This window comes from Colletotrichum orchidophilum (genome assembly GCF_001831195.1).
Source record: "Colletotrichum orchidophilum strain IMI 309357 chromosome Unknown Scaffold_36.1, whole genome shotgun sequence".
Lineage (NCBI taxonomy): Eukaryota > Fungi > Ascomycota > Sordariomycetes > Glomerellales > Glomerellaceae > Colletotrichum > Colletotrichum orchidophilum.
The window spans coordinates 8,565-20,209 of record NW_019172992.1 but is presented as its reverse complement, the minus strand read 5'-3'; the positions used below and the strand labels follow the sequence as shown (position 1 = coordinate 20,209).

The window sequence follows — 11,645 nt, the reverse complement described above, 5'->3', positions numbered from 1 at the left end:
TCACATTTGGACCGTTGCACCGACACGGTGAGACCCAGTCGCCGGCATGTTATGCTACCGCCGGTCCTCACGGCTCGGAATCCGGTCCCCAGTGTTCCCACTCGCGGGGAAGTGATTGGACACCTGCCCTTTGCAATCGGCAGCAATGGTCGGAGCGCCGAGGGACACCTTCGGACACCTGGAGGCATCCCGGGTCACGCCGTCACGGAGACGGCGACACTGGGCCTGTCCACGCGGCAGGTACAGCCCACATTCTTCCATGTCTCTGGTAGAAGTTACTCGAACCTAGCCGTAGCAAGTCCGGAGCATCCAAGGTGCTCCGAAGAACGTGGGGCCACCGAACGAACGGGGTTGGGGGCAGTGCTTCCATTAGAATTACGCGGATTCGAGAAGCCAGGGTTGCAGAGGGCAAGGCGGAGAAGAATCGGCGGTGTCCAGGACTCCAGGCCGCGTGGGACCCTCGTAACCGTTCAGCCGTTGCCCACAGCACGATCAAAACACAACGCAACGGGGGCGTGCCAGCGACTAGGATCCGGGACGTAGACAGCCCGCCCGGAGTAACGGCGTACCGGAATGGGAATCGACGTGCCGTAATCGCGAACCCAGTAAAGCGCCTCCAAGTGGATGGAATCAGATCAGTTGGAGCTGCGCTGAGCACCATAGCCTGGCGTCCGGTATGTTCCCGGTCTTATCGACATGCCAACACAGCGCCGAGGTCCGATTCAAACTTCAAAGGGCTCTGAAGGATCCAATCCTGCCATGCTCAGCTCACACATCAATCGATCTGGTTTTTTGGAATGGATAAGACGGCAGTTTGGCGCCGGCTCGGGAAAAGCTGCTGAAGCCTGAACCCCCAAAGATGTGCGGCTGAGCTTGCGGAGGCCGATCAGAGGACGGCGGTAGTAGGGGTGCCCCCTGTCCGGCCTATCGCATGCCCAAAGGGCTCAGCATGGCTGTTGTGCTACGCCTCGCGACGGCTGGCTTCCATGCAGTGTTGTGGGAACTGGAGTGTCTCGCGCAGGGCAAGGTTCGTAACGAAAAGTCTCTTTCGTCTGTCGATGGCAATCTCGGGTCCAGGTCTCGTTGTATGTTGTAGTCGTACGAGGATGGGATTGGAGGTGCAGCTTTGGCGTTGGCCGGTCCTAAAGCTGGTGCTCGCGAGACGGGCAAAGATTGGCGTGTGCAAGGCTCTCTTGCTTCTTAGGCGAGTAAGCACCTCTGAACTGTTGTCGGTGGCTGCTCTGGACTGGAGAAAGCAGGGCAACACGAACGAACGATATAGGTAGTATTACACGTAGAAAGAGGAAGGGGTGGAATGCGAGGGATATCTTGACTCCACCTCTTGCTGGGTGTGCACTGTGCCTCAGCATTCTGTGGGACGCTCGGATATGCGAAGCGGAATGTCCTTGTGGGAGGGTTTTCGAAGATGGTTTTCCTCGTTGGAGAGTGATTTGCGCGCAATTAGATTCATGGAGCACCCCCGTCGAATTAGGTACGGTATCTTGTACAGACAGGGCCAAGGCAACAAGCGGAAGAGACGATGGCAGTTCTTGCTGTTTTCCCCTCCTGCCGTCTGACAAAGCAATGGCAGGAACCCGAGGTCCTCGAGGTGCTGACGAATCTAAGGGAGGGGCCCATGTGGGCAGCTTTGAGCAGAGGAAAGCGGCAGGACAGGCCCAACCTAATCTGGCGGGCAGGCATGAGGGAGAAGGAGCAAGAAAGAGAGGGGAAAGGCAAGGGACCTGCCTAGGTAGTTACACGCCGCCCACCGTGCCACCCTTCCTCTCAAGTACGTTTTCCAGGACAAAGGAAAGAGCCATGGTTTCGCTACCTACTTACCTAGGTACCTACCTAGGTACCTTCCTAGTCATCCAAGGTATGGTTCCTTAATCTAATAGACTCACGATGCAAAGATGACAGAAAGGCAGAGCCAATGGCAATGATTCCTGAACTCTGAATTCTTCCCTTTTGCTCTCATGATGTCAAGATCACGACCCCGACAGGAAGGCTACCAGCCGAAGAAGCTTTTGGAGGCGGCGAGCTGCACGTGTGGAATCCTCCTCGGGGTTCAGGGCACACCAAGTACCGCCCAGGTATGCCATTCCCTCAATTCAAAAAGTCCTACGCCAAAAGTCCTGCATTTCGACCTTTGGTCCAGCCAGACTCCTCCCTTCCATTGTATCCCGACCCGGCGTGCCGGCTTCTTTACTAGGCCCCCAGCATTGATTACCAGGGTTCGACCGGCTTGCATTGAGAGACGCGCTCGCTCACTGCTATTGATTCCACGATATCATCATTGTGCGTCAATACTTGCCATGGTAGAAGTCGAGCTGTACCCCATGACAGGCTTCCATAGAGTCCTTGGCAAAACCTGACTAAAGGCAGTCAATAGCTTGCATCAATAGCTCACCTGAAGCCTTGAAGTCCCTGTTGAACGACTCTGTCAACCTGGAAAGATGAAGAGGGGTTGCCGGATTTCTAGGTCCCCGTAGCAAGGTATCGCCACAGACCGACAATCAAGTCCATACCTTGTGTTAGTTATCCCGACGCCCAGAAGAATCGTAACCCACGCAACGGGAATCCCACCCCTAAGTTGCTCCACGAGAGTCGCCTCAGCATTTTCCCTGCCCCGGCGCTGGTTCGTCCTTAAGTGTCAGCTGTCAGCCACCTCTGATGGGAACGGCAGGGTCAAGTATTGATTCCTGTGTAGGCATCGAGATTGCGGTCGACTGACTGCCTCCAACGTTGGGACTTCTATAAGCCTTCTCAGTAGATTGCTTGCATCCTTCACGATCAAAGTACAGTAGCACACAGCAGGTATCCGTCCGGGGTTGAGACATTGATGTTCAGCTCGAAGTTTGGCGTCAACCTTGTATCTTGTCACTACTAGGGGCTTGGGGGTGGGCAGACGAAGATCCCCACTACAGACGTCGTCCAATGTTTTGGGGTTCTCTGACACAGACACCGGCGAGAAACCAGACTCGAGATGCCTCGTGTAGATGGCTACGGCCTCCTCCTCTGCCCATGTCCCAGACGTTGACAACGGCGACGGAAGACGGGACGAAACCCGTCGGTGATCTGATCTGGCCGCAGACGAGACGAGAGCTGGCAGCTAAGGTGCCTTTTCAGGTCTCTCACGATGCTTTGTGCGCCGACATGCAACTACCAAAGGTAGTCTGAGTCCTATCCCACTTGGAGATGCGAAAGTCCTACAACGCACGCAGAGCAATACGTGCGAGGTACCAACCAACAGTGTCGAACTCACTACTTCGTAGGCCTGGTACTCCACATCCAACTCGCCCTGCAGCCAGTTTAAACCCGTTCAGTCCAATCCGGAGGCAGCATCGGGGCCATTGGGCGCGTCCTCAGCCTTACACTGCCCAGAAAGCGACCCGAGGGGGGTTCATCCACCTAGCGCACCCGCAGTCTCGTTTTACGGTTTTAGTGCCATCAGCTGGCTGGCGCCAGCATTGGTGGGTACCTTTCCTCAGCCATCGACCGGACCACCGTCTGGCTCAGGATCCCGGTCGAGGTCACTTTGGCGGTATCTGGCTGCGGAGAGTGACATGTGTCGAATGGGTTCCCCACCCCAGACAAACATCGCACAGGACCTCCATGCACCTCACCTTCAAGGCTTCCAGGTAAGGTTGGATGCACCGGACGGGGGAGCACAGGGCAGCAAGCAAGCACTCGTCGAAAACAAAGCAGCGGTAACCCAGCGGAAGAAAACAGAATGGGCAAACGGGGTTGTGCTTTGAAGCAAAGCGAAACGAGACGGGAATGGCTAGCAGACAGCGGAGAGACATCTTATGTAGGTAGTTAGCCAGGTAGGAGATTCAAGTAAGAAAGGTATTCGTCGGATAGTCGCTTTTTGGGTCCATCACCAGGGCATAGTCAGGTTGGCCCATCACGCCTTGATTCCTTGAAGAGAAAGAAAATAAGGCCAGCAACAGGCTCCGGCTCTTCTCCCCCTCCTCTGCTGCTTTATTTACCTACCTCAACCAAATGCCTGTCTGCTCGTGTTGTTTCGCTCTTGCCTTGGCGAGGCACCTCGTGTCCATCCGTTCAGCCTGAGCCTCCGGTCTCTGCCACCTCTGGGAGTATTTCGTACCGCCCACCCGTGGTCTTCCTCGTCGCCCTCCTCTGCATGTCTAGCCTGTCTGCCTGCCTCATCCACGTCTCAATCCTCCAGCTCATCGTCACCGTTTCCGACTTCCGATTCTCGCTCTCCTCGACTTCTACTCATCACCTTCTTCTTACCCTACCCTTGACTTTCCGGCACCAAGCGAAGCATGCTTGGCGTCCCGCGCCTGGGCTACATTAAAGTCTCGTTTCTGTACGCCAGACTGCTTTCTCACTAAGCGATCGAAGAAGGAAGACAGGTACCTAGGTATCTTTCTGTACATCCCGTCACTTGCCCCGGTGCCTCTTCGCAAGTCCTCCTGCTGCTCCTCCACTTCGCAAAAAAAAAAAAAAATTCCACTTCACAATCCCAGTGCTCCTCAATCCTACCCAATGCTCTAACGTCTGCTCGCATTCACTCGTTCGCAGCCGGCCTATTCTCACCTTCTCCCTGCCTCATTCGCTCTCTGCCCGCGTTGCTGTGAGTCCGCTGCTGCTGCTGCTGCTACTCCTCCTGTTGCACCGCTCTGCTCTGCACTCGCATCATCCCAGAAACGGCGGATTCATTCAAGCGCCCACGGAGACGGCCCACGCTGCAAGCTCCACCCCCTCCACCCCCCTTCCCAGCACCGCATTCTATTTTCTCACTCCTTCCCACCTTTTCGTTTCTCCCCCTCGTCTTCCCGCCTGCGTGCTCGTCCTCGTCCTCGTCCTATCAAGCTCCAAACCGTCGCAGCGGCAAACCAGCAGCCGAGAGAGTGTCCCCTCAGTCCTGAAAAGTCTTAGCCAAGTCCTAAGAGTCCTGACTGCTGCTGACTTGGGGCTCGTTCTCTCGTCCTTGGACCGTGACTTGACCTGGCCTGACCTGACAAGAACGAACCGGACTACCACCACCAACACCCCCCCTCCCCCTCTTCACTCCCCCAACCCCGACACCCCGGCCCAAAGTCCAAGCCCAAGCCCAGCAGCCGCAGCAACAAGTCCTAAAAGTCTAAGCCCAGGCCATCCATCATCCCGCCGATTATTGCTCGAGTACGACCAAACACCACCAGCACCACCACCACCACTACTCCTCCGCTGCACCGCACCGCACGGCTGCCGACGCCCTGCAACCCAAATTGATATACCCTCTGCTGGTCCTGCCCACCTCGGGCCGTCGCTCTTCTCCCTTCTTTCCCCCCCGACTCAGTAATCCCATATGAGCTTTTCCAACTCCCGCCTGAAAGGCTTTGGTTTCGGTAAACGCAAGTCCACTGCTAGCATCCAGACGCCCGATCCGAACCAAACCCCAAGCCCGACCCCTCCTCCTCAAGGTCACCCCTCCGGTGCCCCTCAAATACCGCAACAGATTACCGTCCGCCCAGGCTCCATCGCATCGACCTCGTCCGCCTCAATCGCCCCGATGAATCAACACCCAGGCGCCGGCAACCGGCCTCCGAGCTACTCGGCCAACTTCCCCCAGGGCGGTCCTCCTCCCATGGGTCGCACAAGCCCGATGACGGGCCAAGGTCCGGCTCGCACCCCGCCCTCCCAGATGGTTGGCGGCCCTCCTCCCATCAACACTGGCGCTCCCGTCGCCGGCTATCCCCCTCAGCTTCCACCCATTGGCGGTCAGGGACACCCCATGGGCGGTCCTCCCCAGTACGGCGGCGGCGGCGGTGGCTATCCTCCTTCGGGTCCTGCTCAGGGCGGTCCCATGGCACAGTACCAGCGGGGCGGTAGCGCGGCCGAGGTCGAGGGCAACAGCAGGAGTAAGGCTCAGCTGATTGTCGGTATCGATTTCGTACGTGGTCTCCTTGCATCAGGGGAACGCCTCTAACATTTCGTGTTGCTGACATGACCCAAAGGGCACAACTTTCTCCGGTGTGGCGTTTGCTTTTGCGACAAACAACGAAGCGAAGGAGGACATCATAACAGAATGGCCCGGCGCTGGTTCGTACACGAAGCAAAAGGTAGGGAAAGAATCGACTTCAAAGCAGCGTGGTGCGTTGTGTCTTCGTTCTTGGCTGACACGCTTTTTCTCCAGATCCCCACGGTTCTCTACTACGATCAGTACCAGAAGGTTGTTGGCTGGGGTCCTGATATCGCCGATGCCCTCGCCCCTACTGGATACCCGAAGCCCGGCGTGCAAAAGGTCGAATGGTTCAAGCTGCAGCTCATGTTGTCCGGCAACACATACATCGACCCCATCAACCTGCCCCCTCTGCCTCCTGGAAAGTCCGAGATCGACGTCGCGGCCGACTATCTGTTCAAGCTCCGCCAGGCGATGCGCTCAGCTCTGCAAAAGACTCTCGGTGAAGTATTCAACCGTGAGGAGCGAAACATCCGTTACTACCTCACCGTTCCTGCCATTTGGAACGATGCCGGAAAGGCCGCCACCAGAGCCGCCGCCATCCAGGCCGGTTTTCTGAGAGACGAAAACGACAACCGGTTGACGCTAGTTTCCGAACCAGAGGCCGCTGCCATTTTCTGTTCCAAGACGGGTCTCCTGAACCTCAAGGTCCACGACGCTGTGCTGATTGTCGATTGCGGTGGTGGCACTGTCGATTTGATTGCGTATGAAGTTGAGGAGGAGAACCCCTTCACAGTAGCCGAGTGCACGGCAGGATCTGGTGACTCTTGCGGTTCAACAGCGCTGAACCGCAACTTTAGCAACATTCTGCGAACCAAGATTCGTAAAATGAAGCTGCCCGACGGATCCAAGACGGCGGGCCGTGTGTACGCCAAGTGTATTATGGACTTCGAGAACCGTATCAAGGCCGACTTCCGCAACAACGGTCAGAAGTGGGCTGTCGACGTGGGCATTGAGGCCGAGTTCCCCGAGGCCGGCATCGAGGAGGGTTATATGACGTTCACCAACGAGGAGATTCTGCAGTGCTTCGAGCCCGTTGTTAACCGCATTCTTGAGCTCGTCAGAAACCAGATCATCGCCATCCAGGCGCAGAACCGGACGTTGCAGAACATTCTCGTCGTTGGCGGCTTCGGTGCCTCTGAGTACCTCTTCCAACAGATCAAGCTCCACGTCCCTCCCCAGTTTCAGTCCAAGGTCGTCCGCCCCATGGACTCCGTGGCCGCCATCGTCAAGGGCGCCGTTACTGCCGGCATCACCGAGCGCGTCGTCACGCACCGCGTTGCCCGTCGTCACTACCTCATGGCTACCTTGCAGCCCTTTAAGGAAGGATACCACCCTGAGGCCTACCGCGTGCCATCCCTTGACGGCAAGGACCGTTGCAAGTTCACGCGTCAAATCTTTGTGCAGAAGGGTCAAAAGGTCAAGATTGGCGAACCCGTCAAAGTCTCATTCTTCCGCCAAGTCGCACCCGGTGCGACGCTCATGTATGAGGACATTTTGTATGCTTGCGACGACGATGTTTGTCCCGAGTACACCAAGGATCCCCGTAAGTTGAATGATAAATGTTGGCATTGACAACCGCTAACCTCGGACACAGGCATCAAGGAAGTTGTTACCCTGACCTCAGACCTGTCGCGCAAGAACCTCGAGAAGGACTTTGAGAGGATGGACACACAACAGGGCACCTTTTACCGTGTCTACTTTGATATTTATCTGACGCTCGACGGATCCGAGTTCAGTGCAGAGCTGGTTTGCCAGGGCGAGGTCATGGGTCGCTGCAGAGCGCGCTTCAGGTAAAGACAGCTGCGGAGTAAAGGAGAGAGGGAAGGAGGGAAAGAAGAGAGAGATTGATAATGTTTGCCGGCTTGCATTGGGCATTTCGTTTCCATACACTCGGATGATACCTCGAAAAGGTGACAGGGGTCAGAAGGACAGCCGAGGCTAATAATGGCCGAGAGTACATACCACGAAGACACCTCCCAGGACAGATGGCTGGAAGACGAGGATTGGATTTGGGAGGTTTTTATGATGCGGAAGGATTATGGCCTATTGTCAAGTGTTGTAGATGCACCACACTTCCCATTTGGGAGAAATCAAGATTTTTTCCCCCAAAAAGACAGCGGTGGCACAACGACGTTGTATGGAGATCCACCCGAGTTTGGGGGCAGACTGCAATGAAATAGTATGAAGCCATCGCCGTAAGGTAGTCGCTGTAAGTGCCAACTCTCAGTATCCGGGCATTGATCAGGTCTTGGTCCAGAGTGAATCAAGCTTGCCAAGAATCGTGTTCGCGAACCGGATACGCCACGTGAAGGATGCTGGGCTAGCGGTTATTGAATCAAAACATCCCTACGTGAGAGGTACCGTGTGAAGCTTCCTGGCCAAGATCATGACGGTGAAGAGCAACGCCGTGGAGGCTGTGTGAATGATGAGGCAGTGCCCGATGCGATGTAGACCTGCATAGAAAAGAATAGGGCGATTACTTCAGATGCTGGCTGATCCTAACATGCCTCGACTCAGCCACAGTAATAACCATGTGGAGACTGAATTACGCCCAGTTGGTAAACGGCGCGGGAGTACAAGAGCCAAGCAAGGAAGGCCCTGGTCGCCAGCGAGCCGAGCTAGTCCAGATTAACCCCGTCAGTGCCAGCGGGAAACCGGGCAGCCAGTTGCTCCTGCGTCATCGTCTGAACATGAACCGCTGGGAAGTTCAACCCAAGGTTGGGCCCTGCATCTTGCACCCTCAACACTTGCAATGGCAGCAGGTAAATGGGACGGGCCATTGAACCCCTCAGCAGCTGGGCAAGTACGGAATAGTGCCTTTACGGTAGAGAAGGTAGGTAGGTAGGTGGGTAACGTAGTGATGGGATGCCGTGTTCCTCTCCTTTCTTTCACCTCGACATCTCAGGAACCTCGGTCGCTCGAGGCTATCGTATGCCACGAACCTCAGTTCCCTCCTACGAACTCCAACACGTCCCTTTCTGCATCAGTAGTGTCAAATTACGCGGTATTTTAAGCGCGAAGAAATAACCTACTTTTCCTGCCCTACGACCCAGTTCCTGTTCCACCCTTCCGTGCCGCCCAACCAACCTGCGTCTCCCACCTGGTCCAACTCTGACGCTACATCGCGCGTGCAGGGATAATCAGGAATTGGACCTGGATCAAGCAGGCCGATCGCCTCTGGGCAATCCCGCCGCCCCTTGCTTTCCATTCGCTCTCACGTCGACGCTCCGTACGTCACTCGGCGCAGGTCCATCGCAGACTATTGGTGGCTTCTAATTGCTACCACGTTGGCGCTGGCGGTATATGTACACCAGATTGTCGTTTCTTCAGACCGCGGAAGCTTAGAACCCTCTGTACCATGAATTGTCACAGCATCCCGGCGTAAAACATATATCGGATCCTTCGAAACGACGAATTGCCGGACTGCTCATCACCATCCTTTTGTTGCTTTTCTTGAATTATACCCATAGCCTGTCAGAGGCGTCTGGATCACGGACCATGAGACTGTCGTCGTCAAAAAGAGGCGACCAGCGGGGTACGGGAACAAGCCAGAGCCTCTTCATCGCGCTGGCCCTATCCTCGCAGCTACCGACGGCCAATGCAATCGTATTCCCCAGCTATCATCCCAATTACAAGACCGACTACCTTCAGCTGAACAAGCGGTACAATCCCGCCAGACGAGGCCCACCCGAGGACTGGAATGGGAGAATACCCTTAAAGGTCACCAACTCGTGTCCTAACACGATATGGCCCGGCATCACAACGCAGCATGGCGTCGGCCCCGGAATCGGAGGTTTCGAGCTTGCCTCCGGTGATAGTCGAGACATGTGGGTTGGGCCAACTTGGCAAGGCCGCGCTTGGGGAAGAACCAACTGCACCGTCAATGGAGAGTCGGCAGGCTGTGAGACGGGTGACTGCTTTGGCAAGCTTGACTGTGAATTCAGTGTAAGTCTTGTCGTCTTGAAGGCACCGAATAACTACTGATCAGCCCAGGGCGCCGTTCCTGCAACTTTAGCTGAGTTCAACTTGGCCGGCGGTGTCTCTGGACGACAAACGTTTTACGACATCTCCCTGGTCGACGGTTACAATATTCCTGTGGGCATCAACTACATCCCCGCCGACAATACCACTTACATCCCGCCAAACTTGACCAACTGCGCATGCATCGCAACAACAGGATTCATTTCGCAACGCGCGGCAAGCGGCACCGTCTACACCAACAGCACGTACCCCGTCCCATGGGAGCCAAGTGAATCCAATGAGAGTTCTCGAGACTGGTGTCCTTGGCCTCTGCTTTCCAACCCACCAAACAAGCCCGGCGCCGGTGTTTACCCGTACCCAGACGACAATATTCAGCGTCCGACCTTCAGCCCATGCAAGAGCCAATGCGCTGCCACGAATTCGGATTCCGACTGCTGTATAGGCAAATGGCATGACCCCAATAAGTGCAAGCCAGGCTTGTACTCCAGACACGCCAAGGCTCTGTGCCCTGACGCGTACAGCTTCGCCTTTGATGACCAGACGTCGACATTCATCATCCCCTCGGGCGGCGGCTGGGAGGTCGTCTTCTGTCCTGCCGGAAGGAGCACTAACATTCTGCGTACCATGGGACCACAGCTGTTTGAGCTTGCGAGCGCCGGCTTCCTGAGCCAAAAGAACCTGGATCTGGTTAAGAATCAATCCTACATAGATTCTGAGAGCGAAAAGAACGCTGCTCCGGGCCTGGCTTCGTCGTCTCTGTGGGCGATTTGCGCGGCGGCTACAACCGCGGTCATGTTGTTGGGTTGGTAGATGCCTTTTGGCTGTTTGTTTTTTATCTTTCTCTGGAATAAGCGCGACGGGCTGGACCCGCGCAATCAGCCGTGCTTCTTTGCAAGTTTGGATTTTGGCATTGGGATACCCTGGAATGACTGGACGAGGCATGGACGATGGACATAAGACGCAGAAGGGCGACGATACAGAGGCAGGAGGGTGTGAGCTAGAAGACAGCATATCCGCAACCTTCCCTTGGAGTACCTAGAAAGCTTATACCCTTGATAAATACAATACACTTCAAACATTGATTTACCTGACTCGAGGGACACTGCATGTTTACGACTCAACACCATGGAGATGGAGGCTCGCCATCGAGATATGAATTTGGAATGAGTAACGTGAAGCTGTATCTTCATGGGATGATGCGAAGAACCATACAAACCCTATATATCCCGTAGTCCGTCCGTGTGTGTGAGACAAGGGGATCCTTTTAAGCTTTCGGAAGGGAAGCGATGGAGGATGAGATCCGCCGCCGTGGAACCGGGAACGGTCCAGAGCCTCAAGAGATTATCACAATTGACGTATCGGTACTATATGGTCTCGACGTAAGAGAACTCTCAGCGCATGCTGAAAAAGACCGTGATCAGAGGTGGCAGCGAATGAGTGAAACACATCGTATCAAAGTCTTGAAAAGTTTTTAATTTTTGTACTGGCTGAAATGTACCTTGTGTAAGGTACCGGTATTTACTTGGCTCAAGGTCACTGTCCTGACTCCGGTTCTATATCGTCCCGCCTAGGATCTATCTCTCTCTCTCTTTCTCTTTCTCCTTCTCTCGCGCGCTCGGCTTGTGTACGTTTCCTATTTCCTTGATTCCGTTTAGGTGGGTTCAAATGTTTTTTTCTTTCTGACATT

At 55.3% G+C, this 11,645-nt stretch overlaps 2 protein-coding genes across 2 annotated transcripts; both read left to right on the top strand.

The window, feature by feature from the left end:
- Positions 1–5,320: 5,320 nt before the first annotated feature.
- CORC01_05196 (uncharacterized protein) lies at positions 5,321–7,771 on the top strand (the record flags this gene model as incomplete). The annotated part of the gene is made up of 4 exons (XM_022616840.1): positions 5,321–5,905; positions 5,970–6,074; positions 6,149–7,520; positions 7,572–7,771. 4 exons carry the CDS (start codon positions 5,321–5,323, stop codon positions 7,769–7,771), a joined length of 2,262 nt encoding a protein of 753 aa, XP_022476545.1.
- Positions 7,772–9,475: 1,704 nt separating this feature from the next.
- On the top strand, positions 9,476–10,768 carry CORC01_05195 (thaumatin family protein; the record flags this gene model as incomplete). The annotated part of the gene is made up of 2 exons (XM_022616839.1): positions 9,476–9,922; positions 9,971–10,768. The coding sequence occupies 2 exons, from the start codon at positions 9,476–9,478 to the stop codon at positions 10,766–10,768; spliced, it is 1,245 nt and encodes a 414-aa protein (XP_022476544.1).
- Positions 10,769–11,645: the final 877 nt, after the last annotated feature.